General features: G+C 39.9%; 1 protein-coding gene across 7 annotated transcripts in view; it reads right to left on the bottom strand.

The window, feature by feature from the left end:
• The window catches only part of DTNB (dystrobrevin beta), a 233619-nt gene that overhangs the window by 35993 nt on the left and 176672 nt on the right, over positions 1-20954 (bottom strand). For all 7 annotated transcript variants that reach the window (XM_046662557.1, XM_046662560.1, XM_046662562.1 and 4 more), the window contains 3 exons: positions 6775-6860; positions 5798-5911; positions 1130-1226 (listed from right to left, as the gene is read on the bottom strand). In XM_046662557.1, the coding sequence (XP_046518513.1) occupies positions 1130-1226; positions 5798-5911; positions 6775-6860 (297 nt within the window). The remainder of the gene's footprint in view (positions 1-1129; positions 1227-5797; positions 5912-6774; positions 6861-20954) is intronic.

Raw genomic sequence — 20954 nt, 5'->3', positions numbered from 1 at the left:
AAGCTGGAAAAACTCAGATCAAGGTTAAAGAAGTGATTGTCTTGAGCAAGTCAAAAGTCAGTTTAAAACACAAACACCACATTTACCCAAGTTGCTAATCCCACTAGCTTTGTTATTAAGGGACCAGTTTAGAATGCAGAAGTTGAAGAAAAGTCTCAACGTTGCTATTTTCTTGGACTCCACTCCTAGCCGAGATCCTTGTCCCTTTGGGCCTGGATGATTTCATGAGTCTCCTAATATCTTTTAGTTTCTCCTCTTTTTAACCTATTCTGCCTATTTCCCTAAACTATTGTTTTCAAAACCTTCAATGTCTCCCCTTTACCACAGGATTAAATCCAGCCCCTCAGCCTGGCTCTTATTTCCACTCTGGCTGAGAAGTCTGCGTCATACTACAAAGTACGGTGGTTTCACATCATCGACAAAAATGTCCCAGGAATTAACAGCACGGACAAAGGTGCTCTGCTATTGCTGCTCCACAGCTGGCTAAATAGTGTGCAATGCCAGTAAAATTGTCCAGGTGAGGACATTTAAACGCCAAGCATGCCTTTCTCTGCTCTGGAGTGTAGGGGCTGTAATATATTTTTCAACAAAAATAGATAGTGAGACCTGAATTATTCCTGATTTATTCAAGCCCTAATATACAAAACCTAGAGCTAATAATGCTATTTTATTCCTCCTAATAGAGTTATTGATTAGGTTGGTTTGCCTCTGTAATACTTATTAAAATAAGACACTTAATATTTGTTAAATATTTAGGGAGAATATCTGAAAACTTGCCTTAAAAGAAACTTTAAATAGTTGAGAAATATTCATATATACATAGCTAATATCCTATTTCTAAACATTTTTATTTATTCATAAAAGCGACTATTCAAGGACATTACTCTAGTTCTAGTTATTAGTTTTTTTATAATCAGGCTTTACACTAATTTAGATGGCTTTTGTACCGAATTAGGCTAACTTTATGGAGGTTTACCTGAAAACCCGGTCCAGGTAGCACTATTTAAGCCTTTAGTCATATCCTGTTCCAACATCACAGGGGAGGCAGAAGCTGAACTGGTGGTGGAATACGAACGAGAACAGCTGGGCGGTGGGAGGAGGAGACCCGAGAGTTGGCCAGGGCTCTTACCTTCAGCAGCTTCATCAGCCCTTCCAGCTGGACCATCAGCTCCCGCCTGCTCTCCTGCAGTGCCGACATTCTCTGCTCCAGTTCATCTTTCCTTTGCCTATCCGACAGGAAAAGCCCATCAAAAATGAAACTTTGAAGATAAAGGGACCCTCAAAGAAGGGTCTAAAGCCAGGTGAAATGGGTCTTAGGTCTCATTCTGCTAATTACCAGTGTATGAGATGCTGAGCAAGTCATTTAAGCTCCAATACCCTATGTATAAAGTGGTCCTAATATCTCTTTTGCCCAACTTTCTTTATGTTCTGAGAATAGCATGCAAAAATGCTTTGGAAAGTATACATGGCCACAGAGAGAAAAAGTATTATTAATACCATTAAAGTGATTTTAAAAATTCTTCATCAGGAAGTTCAATACTTCACTTAGAAAAATACATAAAACCAGTCCAAATTTAAGTTAATAGTGGAGAAAATACACAAAAACTGCTCAGGGAAAATAGGGTTCAGTAGCCAGTGCTTCTAGCACCAGACATGAGGTTCAAGAAGTGTGACAGACGTCACGATGACTCTGTGTCTGAGAGAATTCACTTTTCCCCAAGGACGGATTTCACATCAACTCTAGCTCAGTATGTCCAAAACCAAACTTAAGACTTTCCTCCCCAAAGGATTCTCTTTTCCAATTTCTCTATCTCTGCCACTTTTTCCTCCATATGTCATAGCTGAAAAACTTAGCCCTTTCTGATACTTCCCTGTTTATATCCTACATTCAATCAGTCACCCAATTCAGATGATTCTCTCTTGGAAAGTTGTGTCTTTCTATTCCCACATCTCTCCCTTTATCCAAGTGCTCCTTACCTCACACATGCAATTGTCTCCTAGCTTGATTAATACTGATTTCATCTGTTATGGTGAGGAAAAAGCACTGGAATATAAATCAAGAAACTTGAGGCCCACCATTTACTCACTATGCAACCTCGGACAAGTCACTTAACCTGAGCCTCAATTTTCTTTTCTTTAAAATGGGACTGATAGCAAATAACAACAGCAATATTTTGAGGATCAAATAAGATAATGGATACGGAAGTGTTCTGTGAACTTTACAATGATGCTCAAAGGATCATTGTAAAGTGTTCATTTTGTCATCCTATGTAATAACGTCAACAACAGAATTTCTAGAATCACTGACTCTTGCCCTGCATGGTCTAGACCTCTGCTGTCCAGTATGGCAGCCACTGGCCACACGTGACTACTGAGCACTTGAAACGAGGCTAGTCTGAATTGAGATGTGGTGTAAGTGTAACATACACACTGGATATCAAAAACCTAGTGTGAAAGAATGAAAGTTAAATATCTCATTAATAATTTTTTAATGTTGAAACGATAATATTTTGGATACATCAGGTTAAGTAAAAGACAGCATTAAAATCAATGACACCTATTTCCTTTTGGTTTTTCAATGTGGTTGTTAGAAAACTTTTAATTACATACGGGGCTCACATTATATTTCTATCGGACAGCGCTGCTCCAGATCCCACCTACATTCCTGTCCTTAGTACCTCACCTCTTATTCCCTTTCATGTCTGGACCTCCAGCCAATGGTTTACTTTTCCCTAACCAGACCCCATCATTTTATGATTCATAGTTATTCTCCCCTCTCTTCCAAATGTTATTCACTCTAATGTCCATTCCAAATGTCATTCTTTCTAGGAAGCTGCTCCTGATTACTTCAGCAGGCATCAGGTCCTGCTTAATTAATCACTATAGCAACTGGTGCTTCTTGGGGCACTTAATTTATTTTACCTTACACTGCTGTCATTCCTACCACGATGCAAAATCCTTCAGTTCAGGGGATGAATCTTACTCATCTTCGCAAGTACTGAATGATAAAGAGAATATCACACATCCAGTATGTACTCAATTTATATCTAGTGAACGTAATAAAATCATTATCTGAAACCCTCCAAGGATTTCCAATGACCTATCACTTAAGGCTCTCCAGAATCTAGTCTCAATTATCTAACTAATGTTATCTCCTTTATCACTGGTACGCTAAAGATTGACTCAATGGGTGACTGAAAACAAATCCTTAGCTCTAAGACTCCTTCCCATCTCTCAAATGTGTTCTACTTATTTAAGGGATCATGCTGAACCCTAGTTCCACTTCTAATCTGAAACGTTGTCCCACACTCCATCCAAATCAGACCTACTCGTTATGGTCTAGCTCAACTTACACCACCTCCATGGGTCTAACTGCTTCTAGCCTACATATATATTTTCTTCATATATTCATACATATATTTTCTTCCCTGAACTCCCAAGACTGGATGCAGTACTCTTTCTCTGTGCTGTGCACGACCAAATAATTGTAATGGTGGAGATGCATGAACTACAGCTAGCTATATGCAACAACAAGGAAGGATCTTAAGGAGTAACATTGAGGGGGGAAAAGTTCCAGGAGACAGAATATAATAACATTTCTATAAAGCGCAAAAAACAAAAGCAAAACTAAACACTTTATTATGTGGGAATACGCGTATATTAAGTAATACTGTTTAAAAAGCAAAGGAATGACAAACCAAATTCTGGATGAGGTCAGCTCTGTGGGGAAGGTAGAGACAAGGAGATGGGACAAGGGGGCACTTCTCCAGATGGTTCTAGCAACACGTGAGTCCTCAAGTAGAATGTGGGTTCATGGGTGCTCATTTTATCATTATGCTTCATATCTAACACATTTGTCATATATATTATCGTAACAAATATACCATTAAAATTAATAATAAAGGGGGAAAAGACAACCCCACTGGTCAGGATTCATAATCACTAATCCTAAGGATGAAATTCTCTATCTTGTTTTATTATTCTAGCTGAGTATTGACAGTTCCTGGATTCACATATATTGATCAAAACCAGAAGGGTGTCAGATACCTACAAATAAATGTTGCCCTTTATGTGTTTTTTGATAAACAAAAGTTCTTAATATTAATATAGACGAATTTACCAACTTCTTTTACAGTTAGTAATTCTGAGAGAATTATTTTCTATTCCAAAATCCTAAGGAAATTCTCCTACATTTCCTTCCAGAAGTTTTAAAGTTTGTCTCTATGTTTAATCCATCTGGTAGTGTTTTTTATATATCATGCGAGGTAGAGAGGCACTATTTTTGCCCATATGCATAACCATTTGATCCAGCACACTTATTAAATAGTCCTTATTTTTTCAGTGATGTAGCAGCTGCTTTTGAGATTAAATATTTTCTGATTTCTCAGGATTTAGACCTTCCTCAGACTTAAATTCCTGCTTTTACTGCCTTATGTGACATCCCCAGATCCAGCCCTTTGCCTACTAACTCTATGATATTTTTCAGATCCCTCCAGCTTAACTAAGCACTTAGCATTCCCAGTTCCAGCAACAGTTACACTCAAGTGTGACAGTTTTTTGCTCTTCCAGATACAAAATAGTCACTTGTGCCTGAGCTGTGGTGGAGAAAGAAAACAGTTGTATCTTATGCTGATAGCTCAGAGTTATACTCGTCTGAGGCAGCACCATTTGTCTTCCCCTCCTTCCTAGTGTAACACCAACTGTGCTAATGTCCCAAATATGCAACAGTGGGCTGCACAGCAACCCAAATCTCAGCCCAACTAAATTTAGAAACTAAAATGAATTTTTAGGAGAATGGGAATCTCTATATCTCTAACGATTTTCTTCTGCACAGTTTAAATTCTTTATGACTTATTTATTGATATTATAAATCTACACAGGATCACCATTACAGAAAAACAATTATCTCCATTCTCTAGGAAAAGAAATCATAGTTGAGAAGTTAAATGATCTAAGCCAAAAGAAGAACTAAAAAAGGATATTCAGCTATGCAGAATCCCAGATGACAGCACGTTAAAAATCAACTGTGGAATGTCAGATGTTACAACCTAAACAGAAAGAACTCACTATTTGGAAATCTGGAGGTCTGGGGAGAATCAAGTCACTGACTCTTTCTAAGATTTATAGGAAAAAAGAGTCTAATAACTTTGATCACATCACTCTCGTGTTACACCCTTCTGGAAGAGTTCTCCTTGCCTCCAAAACAGCATCAGCGTGGGAACTGAGGCTGCTCTCTACCCTCACTCTGATCCCATGTCCTTGGTCTCTCGATCCTTCAGACAGTTTATGTTGAAGTGGGAAGGCACCACAGCTGGTGCAAGGGATTCCCACGTGCTTTCATGTCGAGGAGGACGCGCACAAGAAGCACCCTTTTCCTTCAACAGAGTCCTGCTCTGACTATGAAGCACCAGGAGAGTATACTCATAGGTCAGAGAGAAGATTATTCCTCCCAAGAGCCTCTCAAGTCAGACTAATTAGCAAGATAAGAAGACTGCGTGTAGCACAATGGTCTTCTTAAAGCAATCACAAAAGTATAAACACTACTCCGCTTGTCATGGAGCTGGAGACTGGTGTTTACCTAGTTCTGTAATGAAGGCAGCACTTCTCAGACTGATTAATAAAGGAACCCAAACATCTGAAGCAGCAATGGAACGACTGGAAGGCTTTAGCTGTTGGTTCTCACATGACTAGTTATACCGATAAACAGATTCTATCCCACTAGTTTGGTTTCCTGAGACATAAATGTCTACTGCAGCAGATTACAATGTGGGGACAGTGGTGCAGTCTCCCTACTCACCTCAGCAGCCGCAGCTCTGCCAGCAACGTGGGGTTCTGCTGGGCCTTCTCAGGGGTGGGCTGGGAAGCCTGCTCATGCTCCAGACGGAGACGCTGAATCTCCTGCAGGATCTCTCTAGAGAGGATGGGTGAAAGGAAGATGGCCACACAGTGCTTCAGAGCTCGCTGTGTTTTTCCTGTTAAGTTTGCACTCTAGTAGTGCCGTCTCTATCAATCCTGTTCTGATTGTTCCAAATGACCAGGATATGAAATGGACTCCTTCTTAATACGGCTGCACTTGACATTTCCTCAATGAAACAATCCTTTGTGGTAGAAAAGTCATAAAAATACTCAAGAACTTGGAAAATCTCCACAAAATTAAAACAACAACTAGAATACTCTGTTCCTCTCTGGGGAAAGGAAAAGAGAACTCCATGCAACCTCCTAATGCAGGTCCTACGCTAACTGCCCCCAAGTCTTCCTCTGTCTCCCTTCTTCCCCTTGACCCCCCTGCCCCGAGTGATGATGGCTGCCATTTCTTCTACCTATGTCTGTTACATTATGTCCAATCTCTTTGTCCTGGTTTCTAGCTTTCAGTGTATGATGGTGTGTTGTCTGGTCTCCATGCCTTTAAATGGCTTTTTAGTGAGAGACTGAACAGTCACATGCAGCATAATGGGACAGAACAAGGTGACTAGATAGAGCAAAAGGCTCCTGGGAGTAGAGTGGAGAAAGGAATCTTGAGAGGGGAACTGGTGGGTGGGAGAAAGAATCTACCTGAGAGCACATGAGCAGGGTTTTGCACTACCAAAAGGAACAGCATGCAGAGATATATAAATTAGTGTCCGGGGCATTTACTGGATTTGGTCTGGCCTATATTCACTGAGGTGGGATCTTCCTTTGTGGTCAAAAGCCCGCTAGTCTGCAAGGAAAATGAGAATCAGATACTCACGTGATAATCTTGGACTTTAGAAACTGGCTCGATCTCTGTATTCTTACCTGTTTTTGTTTTCCAGTTCTGCAATAAGCTGTCTTTGTTGTTTGTTGGCATCAAAGTTAAAGCTCAAGTCAGTGGGAGGTCGGGTCTACAGTGAGGAGAAAGAAAGTTTTTTTTCCTGATTAAAATACATCCAGAGTCCTAGACTGACTGTTTACTTTTTTAAAACAGATTTTTGAGGTATAATTTACATACCATAAAATCCACCCACTTTAAGCATACAATTCAATGAATCTTAGTAAATTTAAACAGTTGTGCAACCAATCACCACAGTCCAGTTTTAGAACATTTTCCATCACCACAAAAAATTCCCTTATGCCAGTTTATAGTCAACTGCCACTCCCATCCCCAACCACAGTACAGGCAACCACTGATCTACTTTCTGTCTATAGTTTGTCTTTTCTAGAAACTTCATAAAAATGGAATCATGCAACATGTAGTCTTTGTGTGATGTTTCCGAGGCTCATCCATGTTGCTCCATGAATCAGGAGTTCCTTCCTTTTCATTGCTGAATAGTATTCCATTGTTTACAGCTTTTGGCTATTACAAATGATGCTGCTATGAACTTTCACTTACAAGGCTTTGTGTTGATATGTGTTTTCACTTCTTTTGGGTAAGTACCTAGGAATGGAATTCCTGAGTTACATGGTAACTCTCAATTTGACATCTGGAGGAAGTGTCAAACCATTTTCCAAAGTGGCTGTACCATTTTACAATCCCACCAACAACGAATGAAGGTTCCAATTTCTCCACATCTTCATCAACACTTGTCATTTTCTTTTTGGTTTTAATCATTCTAGTGAGCACGAAGTAGTTAATTGTGGGTTTTAAAAAAAATTGAGATATAATGTATACCATAAAATCCAGGCTTTTAAAGTGTACAGTTCAGTGATTTCTACTACATTTAAGAGGTTGTGAGACCATCACCAGTATCCAAATCCAGAGCAATTTCACCACCCCAAAAAGAAAACCCACACTCATTAGCAGTCACTTCCCATGCCCCTCCCTGACTCTGAAAACTGCTACAACTGCTAATCTACTTTCTGTCTCTATGGATTTGCCTACTCTGGATATTTCATATAAATAGAATCATACAATATGTGGTCTTTTACGTCTGGAGTCTTCCACTTAGCAAAATGTTTTCAGGGTTCATCCATGTTGTAGCTTGTATCAATACTTCGTTACTTTTTATAGCTGAATAATATTCCATTATATGGATACACAACATTTTGTTTATCCACTCAACAGTTGATGGACATTTGGGTTGTACCCATTTTTTGGCTATTTTGAATAATGCTGCTATGAATATTTGTGGACAAGTTTTTTTGCAGAGATGTTTTCATTTCTCATGGGTATATACCTAGAGGTCAAATTGCTGGGTCATACAGTAACTGCCTTCCTGTTTTCCTAAGTGGCTGCACTATTTTACATTCCTACCAGCAATGAATGAGGATTCCATTTTTTCCATATCCTTGTCAACACTTGTTATTGTCCAACTTTTTGATCATAGTCATCCTAGTGGGTGTGAAGTGGTATCTCACTTGCATATCCCCAATGGCTAATATGTTTCACATGCTTATTGGCTATTTGTACACCTTCTCTGGCGAAATCACTTGTGGTTTTGATTTGCATATCCACTGATGTTTCTGACCCTTGTTACCTCCTTTAAGAATATGGAAGCCAATCAACACCAACTAGGAAAATGGATGAATAGGTGACGTTTCCCTTTTTTTGACTAACCAGAACGGAAGCTCTCAATGAAAGCTCTGCCGTGGCTGTGCTTCATTCTGCACATTCTTGGTTCAGCCCAAAACATGACCTATGATGAAGGACAAATCTTGTTTCCTGTCTAGAGGTTGAAGATGCAACAAGCAATTCTTTTCATATGGCATTTCCTAAACAAACAGGGGCAAAACTGCATAGAAAATCTGGGTGGGAGGCTTTTTACCAAATTACCAAATATTTTTCTTTCTTAAAAGGAAAAAAAGGGCGAGTTTTCTTCTTCCAGAGAAGAGCGGACCAGCAGCCAATTAAGCAAATTTTCTATACTCGATTCAGAGTCTTGTGAGAGTTTGAGTTGAGCCTCAGAGAAATGGCTTGCCTGAGACTGAACCTGCTATGAATAATAGATTTCCAATTCCTGAAAACTGGAGTTAAAACTAATGGCTCCTTATTTCAGTGGGACCAGGGAAAATTATTGCTGAGAAAATGAGCTCTGAAAGGAATCTGCTTCATATGATAGCAAACAAAAATCCTATAGCATTTCACTAGGAATTTCTAAACAATCTTTTCAGTTCTGAGTGTCTGACTGAAATGCTGAGGCATCTTTCAAACAGGAGGTTAATACAGGAATCAAGAGTATTAACAGCAATTTCTAATGAGGAAAGATCCTTTGGCACCAAGAAGCATTGTTACTCAAATGCAAGGAAGGGAGGGTGGAGGAAAATTCAAATCCTGAGGCAGCAGTTCTCCCTGAAGCACCCGCACCCTCGCTGCTCTCCCTGGACGTCACAACAGGGAGAGCCCCCAGTCTAAGTGTAAATGATGGCTCATTTCACCCAATCCAACTTTAATCATAGTTAAGTGCATATTAACGGAGAAACTTAGGGTTTTATTTATTTACTATCTTAAATACCACAATGCTCCTTAAAAAACAAAAAAAGAAAGCCAAGTATTCCCTCCTAAAATGCCTTCAGGACACTGAAGGGAAGAAGACAGACAGGGAATTATTAGTTCACAAAGACCTAGAATATTTTGGCCGGAAGAGACCTAAAGATGATTTCTTTCAAAAATTAAACAGTTCATTCATTCATTTATTTGACAAACATTCCCTGAGCACCTACTGTGTGCTAGGTTTTGTTCTAGGAACTAGGGATGCATTAGTGAATAAGACAGAGCCCCTAGCCTCATGTAGTTCATATTATGCTGGTAGAGAAAGATAAGAACCCCCCCCCCAAAATATATATACACACACACACACAAAAAAAACAGTAGTGATAAATGCGATGAAGAAGTAAAGGGTAATGAAACCGAGTGAGCTGAGACAGAAGACTTTTTACACGAGGTGGTTATGAAAGGGCTTTCAGAGACTCAGTGAAGTGAGGAAGCAAACCAGGTGAAGGCCTGAGGGACAAGTGTGCTGGGCAGAAGGGCAGAGGCCGAGGCCTGTGGTGCTCCAGCTTGGTTTGTTCAGGTCAGTGTTGATGGAGTGCAGTAGCTATGGTAAGAGTGGTACCCATAAGCTGGGAGATGAGGCTAGGGCCAAGATAACATGGGGCCTTTCAGCCACGGAGAAGAGTTTCCATTTCATTCTGAATGTGGTGTGAAGCCACTGCAGGGTTTTGACCAGGGAAATACAGAATCAATTCCAAATAATGTAGGTAAATACCCCACCCTCGAGGAAGTGTAGCCTAACTTCTCATTCCTTTAGTGTGGCCCGTCCACAGTGACGTCTTCAAAAGAAGACAGTGTGGAAAGGGAGGAAAAACTAACTTATGTTGGAGAAACCAGACAAACACTCCTTTAGCCAGGTGATCAAGGTCAGCATCAACAGTGACAAATGATGTTGAGACTAAGTACCCTTGATACGATGTGAAAAAAACAGCACTTACCTCTTCTTTCTCAAAACCCATAACCCCAGTCTAATCATGAGAAAAACATAAGACGAATCTCAACTAAGGGACATTCTACCATTTTTGACTAGGACTCTTCAAAATTGTCAAGGTCATCAAAAATAAGGAAAGTCAGAGAAACTGTCACAGTGAAGAGGAGCCTAAGGAGACATGACAACTAAATGTACTGTGGTGTCCTGGACGGAATCCTGGAACAGAAAAAGGACATTAGGTAAAAACTAACGACATCTGAATAAAGTATGGGCTTTAGTAAATGTATCAATTATTGGCTCATTAATTGCAACAAACATGCCATACTAATGTAAGGTGTTAATAATAGGGGAAACTGAGTATGCGTTATATGGAAATTCCCTGTACTAGCTTCACAATTTTTCTGTAAATCTAAAACTGTTTTATAATAAAAAGTGTATTAAAAACAAACAAACAACACTGCTTTGGCTACTGGAGTCGAGAATTTACTGTAGTGGAATAAGAACGGAAGTAGGTAGACCAGGTAGGAATCCTAGGTTTTGCTACTTATTTGCCACATAAACCCTGAGTTATTTTATTTTACTATATTTTATTTTACTATACTTTAATTTTCTTGTCTGCAAAATGGGAAATTTACGGAGAGAGGTGTGAAGAGGATCACTTTCTATTACCTTAGCATTCTCTTAGGTTTACTTAATCTCACAGAGCTCCATCATCTTTAATGAGATGGAGATGCATCTGAAAAGTACAGGATAAAAAAACAAAACCTCTTTGAGTAAAACTGGGCAAATGTTATAAAACCAAGGAAAGCTGACACAGTCAGCAAACTGTAATCTGGTAGTGTGCATTTCTGGAGCCTCCTAAAGGGAGACTGGAGGCTTCTCATCTGTATGAACTTGGCAGGATGAGTTCCAAAGAGACGAGCCTGACACCACCTAGACTTGCTCTGTATCCTGGGGGCAGTCCTCCCATCCCCGCAACCTCACCTCGACAAACCGGAGGGCTGTGGATTATTAACCTCTCTCTCTCAAAAACCCATGTTTTTAGGGTAGTGGTCCCCAAGCTACCTGTAAATCAGAAGGCTGGAAGTTTTCTTTTTCCTTTTTAAATAAAAATCAATGGATCCTAAATCTGAAGATTCTGATTCAGTAGGTCTGAGGCAAAGCCAAGGATCTATACATTTTTTAAATGTTTCACACATGATCATAATATGTAGCCACGTTTGACAACTATAATTTTACAGGGGTTCTGAGTCATTAAATGTGTGCAAAACACCACATGGACTCTGTAGATCTTTTTTTTTTTTTTAATCCAAGGAAGATTAGCCCTGAGCTAACATCTGCCAATCCTCCTCTTTTTGCTGAGGAAGACTGGCTCTCAGCTAACATCCATGCCCATCTTCCTCTACTTCATATGTGGAACGCCTACCACAGCATGGCTTGCCACTCGGTGCCATGTCCACACCTGGGATCCGAACTGGTGAACCCCGGGCCGCCAAAGTGGAACGTGCGCACTTAACTGCTGTGCCACCGGGCCGGCCCTGACGCTGTTGATCTTTAATTCTAAGAAGCCACGAGGATATTTCTGGAATGGTGTGTGCCTGGGGCAGCTGACTCAATGACGAGGCTGTGAAGGTCAGGACTGGACTACCTGAAAAAAACCTTCTCAAAAAGTGTCAGTATTAGGTAGGACGACAATTCGGCGGTTTCCCCTTCATTTCACCTTTCTTCCAAGTTTTGCATCAGGAGTTTTAAATTTTTTCATAAGGAAAAGAAAAACTTTAAACATAAACAAACAAAAAATCAGCTGATTATATCGAATGCTGGTGATGTTTGTGATCAAATTATAAGAATTTGCTGTTATCACTATGATTTACCACACACTGTAATTTTTTAAAAAATAAAAAAGGAATTTAGGCACTTCAGGAACACAGATTAGCTCTCCTGGCTCATCTAAGCAACCTAGAATTTCTTAATTCAAGGGTCAGACTGAAGAGGTTTCAGTGGCCCTGTTTGCCCCCCAGGGAGACGGGATGGTTCTGACGCTGAAGCACCCTACAGGGTGTAATGCTGGCTGCTAATATGATTTCAGGGTCTTTCTTTGTGGAAGAAGGTTTTTGAAAAAAAAAAAAAAGTCAATACAAAGCCTATCTGGCAGGCTATAAATAAATTCTTTCAAGCACTACACCCACTTTATGCAAAGCACTTGTATCAGCGAGAGATCAGCGGATTAGAAATCTTCTGTTTAACAGAAATCTAGTCAAGAAGAATCCTTCCTGAGAGGCCCAATATTTACAAGATAACCACACTTTGGAAAATAAACGGAAGATGAAAGGGATCAGTATTTAGTCTCAAAACCATTCTAACAGTTATCGTTTTCACATGAATTAGAGAATTGGCATCAGAGACTATCAGATGTACACAGACTTATCTTGTTTGCAGTAAAGGAGCACTGTGATCTCCTTTTAGGGTCAAAGGGCTCTGGAGCTGTTACTTACAATATTTTTGAAGTACTATGTAAAGGCAACAAGACTATATAACGGTATTAAATATACCTAATTTTAAAAACTCAACCACAATGCTGTCCATCTCAACAAATCCAACTGATTTTATTTATAAATTTTAATTTCTAATTACCTCAAACAGCTGTGACTGATTGAGGCCACATGTAAGTTTTAACTAATTAAATGGAACTTTTCTGCCTTTTTCTCCGATTCTTTCCCCCCATCATATCCCATTTTATTAACCTTTAGAGTTGTGATGTTAGAGTTAGATGTATGACTTAATTCTTAAGGAAGATTCTCAAGGAAAAGATTTTGAAGTCTGAACAAACCCAAAGGAACAAATTATTATTTTTGGGGGTGGGGGGAGATTGTCCCTGAGCTAACATCTGTGCCAACCTTCCTCTATTTTGTATCTGGTATGTCACCACAGCATGGCTTGATGACGGTGTGTAGGTCCTCACCCAGGATCCAAACCCTTGAATCCCAGGCTGCTGAAGCAGAGTGCGCAAACTTAACCACTATACCACCCAGCTGGCCCTGGAAAAAATTATTTTTGGGAGAAACAAAAGAGTCTTCATTGGCAGCTTTCATAACTCCATTTCCCTATGAGGAAATAAAGATAAATTGGTACGCATTTCTAAAATTAAAATACTATGTTTGTCGAATATGGTCCTGAGAGATCTGGGCTGTCTGTCCAGCCTAATTGCACTCCTGACCTGAGCTGTAACCACACAAGCCATCTTTCAGGTCCGAAACTTCCAACCATAGGGCCTTTACATATGTTGAAACCCCCCTGCTGGACACACATTCCATTTTCTTTGCCTGGTTAATGCTTACAAAGTCTGTTGTTTGGCTTCAGACCATTCCTTTTACTTTTGACAGTTTAGCTAGTTATTTTCAGTACATTAAAGATACTCAATTTTCTTTTTTCATAAAGAAAATTCTTAAAGTTTCATTACAAACATTGGCAGCACCAGATATAATCAGATGTTTTGTTTATTTATTTTTTAAGGAAAATTAGCCCTGAGCTAACATCCATGCCCATCTTCCTCTACTTTATATGTGGGACGCCTGCCACAGCATGGCTTGACAAGTGGTGCCATGTCCGCACCCAGGATCTGAACCAACGAATCCTAGGCCACCGAAGCAGAACATACAAACTTAACCACTGCGACATTGGGCCAGCCCCTTACGTATTTTTAAATAAAGTTTTGTTGTTTGTTTCTGAGAAAATTGTTCTATTCTTGTTGAGAAATCTATCAATTCTTTATAGGTAATATATCTTCTCTGGTTGCTTTTCAAGGATCTTGTCTTTGTATTCTGCAGTTTCACTATGATATATCTAGATGTGGAATTATTTTTACTTATTCAGTTTGGGACTGATTGCGGTTTCAATCTGAGGATTCATGTCGTGAATCAATTTTGGAAAGTTTTCAGCCATTAATTCTTCAAATATTTTCTCACCCTAATAGAAAAAAGAAAATAATTCTATTGGTTGGTTCTCTCTCTTTCACATCTGAAAACTTTGTTTCAAATTTTCTATCTTTCTGTGTTGTGTTTTGGGAAATTTTCTTTTCTTTTTTTTTTAGATTGGCACCTGTGCTAACATCTGTTGCCAATCTTTTTCTTCTTCTTCTTCTCCTCAAAGCCCCCTGGTACATAGTTGTATATTATAGTTGCGAGTGCCTCTGGTTGTAGTATGTGGGATGCTGCCTCAACAGGGCCTGATGAGTGGCACCACGTCCACGCCCAGGATCCGAACTGGTAAAACCCTAGGCCACCGAAGTGGAGCACGGGAACTTAACCACTTGGCCAAGGGGCCAGCCCCTGGAAATTTTCTTACACGTATTTCTCAGTTCACTAATTCTCTATGCAGTCGTGTCTAATCTGACATTTAACCCACTGTTTTTAATTTCAATAACTTTTGTTTTAAAAATGTTTAAGTTCTATTTGGTTTGTTTTCAACTCTGGTCTTTTTAGACAGTTTTTTCTTGCATGTGTTTTTAATTCCTTCTTTTAGGTCTTAAGAAATTTTAAACATATTTTATGTTTTTTTAAAGATTGGTGCCTGAGCTAACACCTGTGGCCAACCTTCCTCCCCCTCCCCCTCCTCCTCCTCCTTCTCCTCTCCCGCCCCGCAACCAAAGTCCCCCAGTAGATAGTTGTGTATTCTAGTTGGGAGTGCCTCTGGTTGTGCTATGTGGGATGCCGCCTCAGCATGGCCTGACAAGTGGTGCCATGTCCACACCCAGGATCTGAACTGGTGAAACCCCTGGCTGCTGAAGTGGAGTACACAAACTAGCCATTCAGCCACGGGGCTGGCCCCGGCCCCCCTTTTTTTAAAATAGTTATTTTATAGCCAATAATTCTAATACCTAAAGTCACTGAGGTCCTAAAATTGCAGTGTCAGCTTAGGAGTTCATGTTTAGTTAGACTCTTCCTGTGGGAATACAGGCATATCTTGTTTTATTGTGCTTCTCAGATATTGCATTTTTTACCAATTGAAGGTCTGTGGCAACCCTGAGCCAAGCAAGTCTATAGGAATTTTTCCAACAGCATTTGCTTGCTTCGTGTCACATTGCTTACTTCGTGTTACTCTGCAACACATTTTGGTAATTCTCACAATATTTCAAACTTTTTCATGATTATTATATTTGTTATGGTGATCTGTGATCAGTGACTTTTGATGTTACCATTGTAATTGTTTAGGGGCACCACAAACCAGGCCCATATGAGATAGTGAACTTAATCCATAAACGTGTCTTCTGACTGTTCCTCTGACCAGCTGTTCTCCTCTCTCTCTCCTTTTCTTCAGGCCTCCCTATTCCCTGAGACACAATATTGAAACTAGGCCAATTCATAATCCTGCAATGGCTTCTAAGTGTTCAAGTGAAGGACGGCTTGCACGTCTCTCACTTTAAACTGAAAGCTAGAAATGATTAAGCTTAGTGAGGAAGGCACGTTGAAGGCTGAGATATGCTGAAGGTTAGACCTCTTACAACACTTAGCCAAGTTGTAAATGCAAAGGAAAAGTTCTTGAAGGAAATTAAAAGTGCTACTCCAGTGAACACACGAATGATAAGAAAGTGAAACAGCCTTATTGCTGATATGGAGAAAGTTTTAGTGGTCTGGATAGAAGATCAAACCAGCCACAACATTCCCTTAAACCGAAACCTAATCCAGAGCAAGACTCTAATTTTCTTCTATTCTATGAAGGCTGAGAGAGGTGAGAAGCTGCAGAAGAAAAAGTCTGAAGTCAGCAGAGGTTGGTTCATTAAGTTTAACAAAGAAGCCATCTCCATAACAAAAAAGTGCAAGGTGAGGGAGCAAGTGCTAATGTAGAATCTACAGCAAGTTATCTGACAGATCTAGCTGAGTAATGAAGGCGGCTGCACCAAACAACAGATTTTCAATGTAGACAAAACAGCCTTATAATGGAAAAAGATGCCATCTAGGACTTTCAGAGCTGGAGAGAAGACAATGCCCGGTTTCAAAGGACAGGCTGGCTCTCGTTAGGGGCTAATGCAGCTGGTGACTTTAAGTTGAGGTCAATGCTCATTTACCATTCTGAAAACCCTAGGGCCCTTAAGAATTATGTTATATCTCCTCTGCCTGTGCTCTGTAAATGGAACAACAAAGCCTGGATGACAGCACATCTGTTTACAACATGGTTCACCGAATGTTCTAAGCCTGTTGTTGAGACCTACTGCTCAGAAAAAAGATTCCTTTCAAAATATTACTGCTCATTGACAATGCACCTGGTCATCCAAGAGCTCTGATGGAGATATACAACAAGATTAGTGTTGTCTTCATGCCTGCTACGCGACATCCATTCTGCAGTCCATGGATCAAGGAGTAATTTCAACTTTCAAGTCTTACTATTTAAGAAATACATTTCGTAAGGCTATAGCTGCCATAGAGAGTGTTTCCTCTGATGGATCTGGGCAAAGTCAACTGAAAACCTTCTGGAAAGGATTCACAATTTTAGATGCCATTAGGAACATTCATGGGGCTGGCCCCGTGGCCGAGTGGTTAAGTTCTTGCGCTCTGCTTCGACGGCCCAGGGTTTAGCCAGTTCGAATCCTGGACGCAGACATGGCACTGCTCATCAAGCCATGCTGAGGCAGCATCCCACATGCCACAACTGGAAGGACCCACAACTAAAAATATACAACTATGTACTTGGGGGCTTTGGAGAGAAAAAAGGAAAAATAAAATCTTAAAAAAAAAACCATTCATAATTCATGGGAAGAGATCAAAATATCAACACTAACAGAAGCTTAGAAGAAGTTGATTCCAACCCTCATGGAAGGCTTTGAGGGGTTCAAGACATCACTGGAGGAAGTAACTGCAGATGTGGTGGAAACAGCAAGAGAACTAGAATTAGAAGTGGAGTCTGAAGATGTGACTGAACTGTTGCAATCTCATGATAAAACTTGAATGGATGAGGAGTTGCTCCTTATAGATGAGCAAAGAAAGTGGTTCCTTGAGAAAGAATCTACTCCTGGTGAAGATGCTGTAAAGACTGTCGAAATGACAACAGGATTTAGAATTATACATAAACTTAGTTGATAAAGCAGTGGCAGAGTATGAGAGGATTAACTCCAATTTTGAAAGAAGTTCTACTGTGGGTAAAACGCTATCAAACAGCTTCGCATGCTACAGAGAAATCGTTTGCGAAAGGAAGAGTCAATCAACGTGGCAAATTTCATTGTCTTATTTTAAGAAATTGCCACAGCCACCCCAACCTTCAGCAACCACTACCTAATCAGTCAGCAGCCATCAACGTTGAGGCAAGTCCCTCCACCAGCAAAGATTACAAATTGCTGAAGGCTCAGATGATGGTTAGCATTTTTTAGCAGTATTTTTAAATTAAAATACATATTGTTTTTTTAGACACAATGCTATCGCACACTTAATAGAGTACAGTGTAGTGTAAGCATAGCTTTTACGTGCACTAGGAAACCAAAAACTTCCCATGACTTGCTTTATTGCAATTTTTGCCTTACGGCAGTGGTCTGGAACTGAACCCACAATATCTGCGAGGTATACCTGAGCTGCTAGGCCTCAACTGAGAATGTTAACCTTAGGAAAGGATTTACATTTTGCTTCTGTTAGATGCATTCGGGTTAAATTTATGTTAAAATTTCACCTTGGTGTTTCTCAAACTATGAAGTAATGTAAATCCACCGAACACAAGTATAGACAGACCCAAGACAGTGAATTCCTAGGGGAATCCTCTTCTTCCACTGCAATAGAAGGAGACCCATGAGTCTTCCCATCTTACCTCTGTGTTAGCGGATGGCCATCTTCTACACCACACCTTCACCAGGTTATAATGCTTTCAGGACCTAGCTTTACGTGAGAGCTTCATTTCCAACTCTCCACTCTGCATATGCACAAAGTTTGCCCACTGCACCTCATGATAATTAGAGCCGAGGCCAGGAGTGGCAGCAACAGCAGCTCTTGGGTTGCTTTGGTTTTTAGTCCTTTTCAGTTCCCAGGAAGCTGAATTTTCTTCTACTTATTTTCAGATCCCAACTCAAGTAACACTTTCTCACAGAAGCCATCCCTCATTCTTCAGGATAAGGGACCCGCTCTACATTTTCACAGCTTCCTATATTTTTCCTCCACTGAACTTAATTATTTGTAGTCATGTTTAATAGTGTGATTGTTTAATGCTTGTCTCTCTCACTAGATTGTTAGTTCCATCAGGGAAGGAATCATTTGTTTATCATAGTACCCAATATGGCACATCACAGAAACAAAACAAATATTTGCCAATGAATAAGATGAATGAGTGCATGGCAGCGAGAGGGGATGGATATTAATATGTATATAACTCTTCAAGGAAAGTAAAGGGTGGAAAACTGAACAGGAAAAAAGGAAACATTTTATTATGAATTATTTCAAAATTGCAGGAAACAGATGGAAAATCCCTGGGTAGCCACTTCCCAACACAACCAAACTCTTGCATATTCACCATTTTGGTTCCTTTTTACTTGAGATATAATGCTCAGATCTTAAAGATGCCATTCAGTTTTGACAAATGCATACACTCACGTAACTCATGCCTTTATTAAAATGCAGAATATTTTTATCAGTCCAGAAATTTTCTTCATCTCCCTTTAATATCTCCATTCCCAGAAACAGTCCCTGATCTGATTTCCATGACCATAAATTAGTTTTTCCTATTCTAGAATTTCATATACATGGAATCAAACAGTATGTATCTTTTTGTGTCTGGCCTCCTTCACTCATCATAATGTTTTTTATATAATCTATGTTGTTGCATGTATCAGTGTTCATTCCTTTTTTGTGTTAAATTCCCGTGTATGAACATACCACATTTGTTTACCTAATCTTGTGTTAATAAATCCCTGGGATGTTTCCAGCTAATATGATTTGAACTGCTATGAACATTCTTGTACAAAGCTCTTTCTGGACAGATGTTTCCATTTCTCCTGGACAAATATCTAGGAGTAGAATTCCTGGGTCTTAGGATGATGTTTCTCTCTTTAAGAAACTACCAAATAGTTTTCCAAAGTAGCTGTACCACGTACACGCCCACCAGCAATGTATGAGATTTCTGAGCCCTCCACATCCTCTCCAACACTTGCTGTTGTCAGTCTTTTTCATTTTAGCCATTCTAGTAGGTCATTACGGTTTGAACTGGCATTTTCCTGAGGATTAATGATATCAGCCACTCTTTTATGTGCTTATTGGCCATTTGTACATTGTCTTTTGTGAAGTGTCTGTCCAAGTCTTCACCATTTAAAAAATTTGGTTTGGGGCCAGCCCAGTGGTCAGGTAGTCAAGCTCGTGTGCTGTGCTTTGATGGCCCGGGGTTCATGGGTTCGGATCTTGGGTGCAAACCTATGCCACTCTTCAAGCCATGCTGTGGTGGTGTCCCACATACAAAACAGAGGAAGATTGGCACAGATGTTAGCTCAGGGCCAATCTTCCTCAAGCAAAAAGGGGAACATTGGCAACAGATGTTAGTTCAGGGCCAATCTTCCTCACACACACACACAAAAACTTGGTTTGTCTTTTTATTATTGAGGTGCAGGAATTCTTTATATATTTTGTCCTTTGTCAGACATGTGCTGTAAATATTTTCTTCCAGGTTGTGGTTTGTCTGCTTATTTTTTAATAATATCTTTTTTTTTGCTGAGGAAGAGTTGCTCTGAGCTAACATCTGTTGCCAATCTTCTTATTTTTGCTTGAAGGAGATTGTCCCTGAGCTAACATCTGTGCCAATCTTCCTCTATTTTGTACGTGGGTTACCACGTCAGCATGGCCACCAATGAGTGGTGTAGGTCCACGCCTGGAAACTGAACCCAGGCCACCAAAGCAGGGCAGGCCTAATTTAACTACTAGGCCACAGGGCCGGCCTCAATAATATTTTTCGATGAGCAAAAGATTTTATTTCATTTTATTATTTTTTTTTGGAAGATTAGCCCTGAGCTAACTACTGCCAATCCTCCTCTTTTTGCTGAGGAATATTGGCCCTGAGCTAACATCCATGCCCATCTTTCTCTACTTTATACATGGGATGCCTACCATAGCATGGCTTTTGCCAGGCAGTGCCATGTCCACATCCGGGATCCGAACCAGTGAACCCTGGGCCGCCGAGAAGCAGAATGTGCGAACTTAACTGCTGTGCCATCAGGCTGGCCCCTAAGATTTTATTTTTGATAAGGTCCAGTTTATCAGGTTCTTAAAAATGGTTTGTGATTCCTGTAACCCGTCTAAGAATTCTTTGCCTACCCGAATGTCATACAGATATTTTTCTAAGCTTTCTTTTAGTAGCTCTATGGTTTTAGTTTTTATGTTTATGATACGTTTCAAATTGGTTTCTATGTATGGTGTGAGGTAGGGGTTGAGGGTTGAGGTTCTTTTTTTCATATAGATATACAGTTGTTCCAGCAGCATTTGTTAAAAAGATTTTCTTTTCCCAACTGAATGTCTTTTGTGCCCTGTCAAAAGCCATCTGACCTTCTATGTGTGAATCCATTTTCTAGATGATTTATTTACCTATCCTTTTGCCAATACCACACTTTCTTAGTTACTGTGG

Source organism: Equus quagga, chromosome 5 (assembly GCF_021613505.1).
Source record: "Equus quagga isolate Etosha38 chromosome 5, UCLA_HA_Equagga_1.0, whole genome shotgun sequence".
NCBI classification, from domain to species: domain Eukaryota; kingdom Metazoa; phylum Chordata; class Mammalia; order Perissodactyla; family Equidae; genus Equus; species Equus quagga.
Note: the sequence above shows the minus strand (reverse complement) of the source record. Positions and strands in the feature narration are given on the sequence as shown.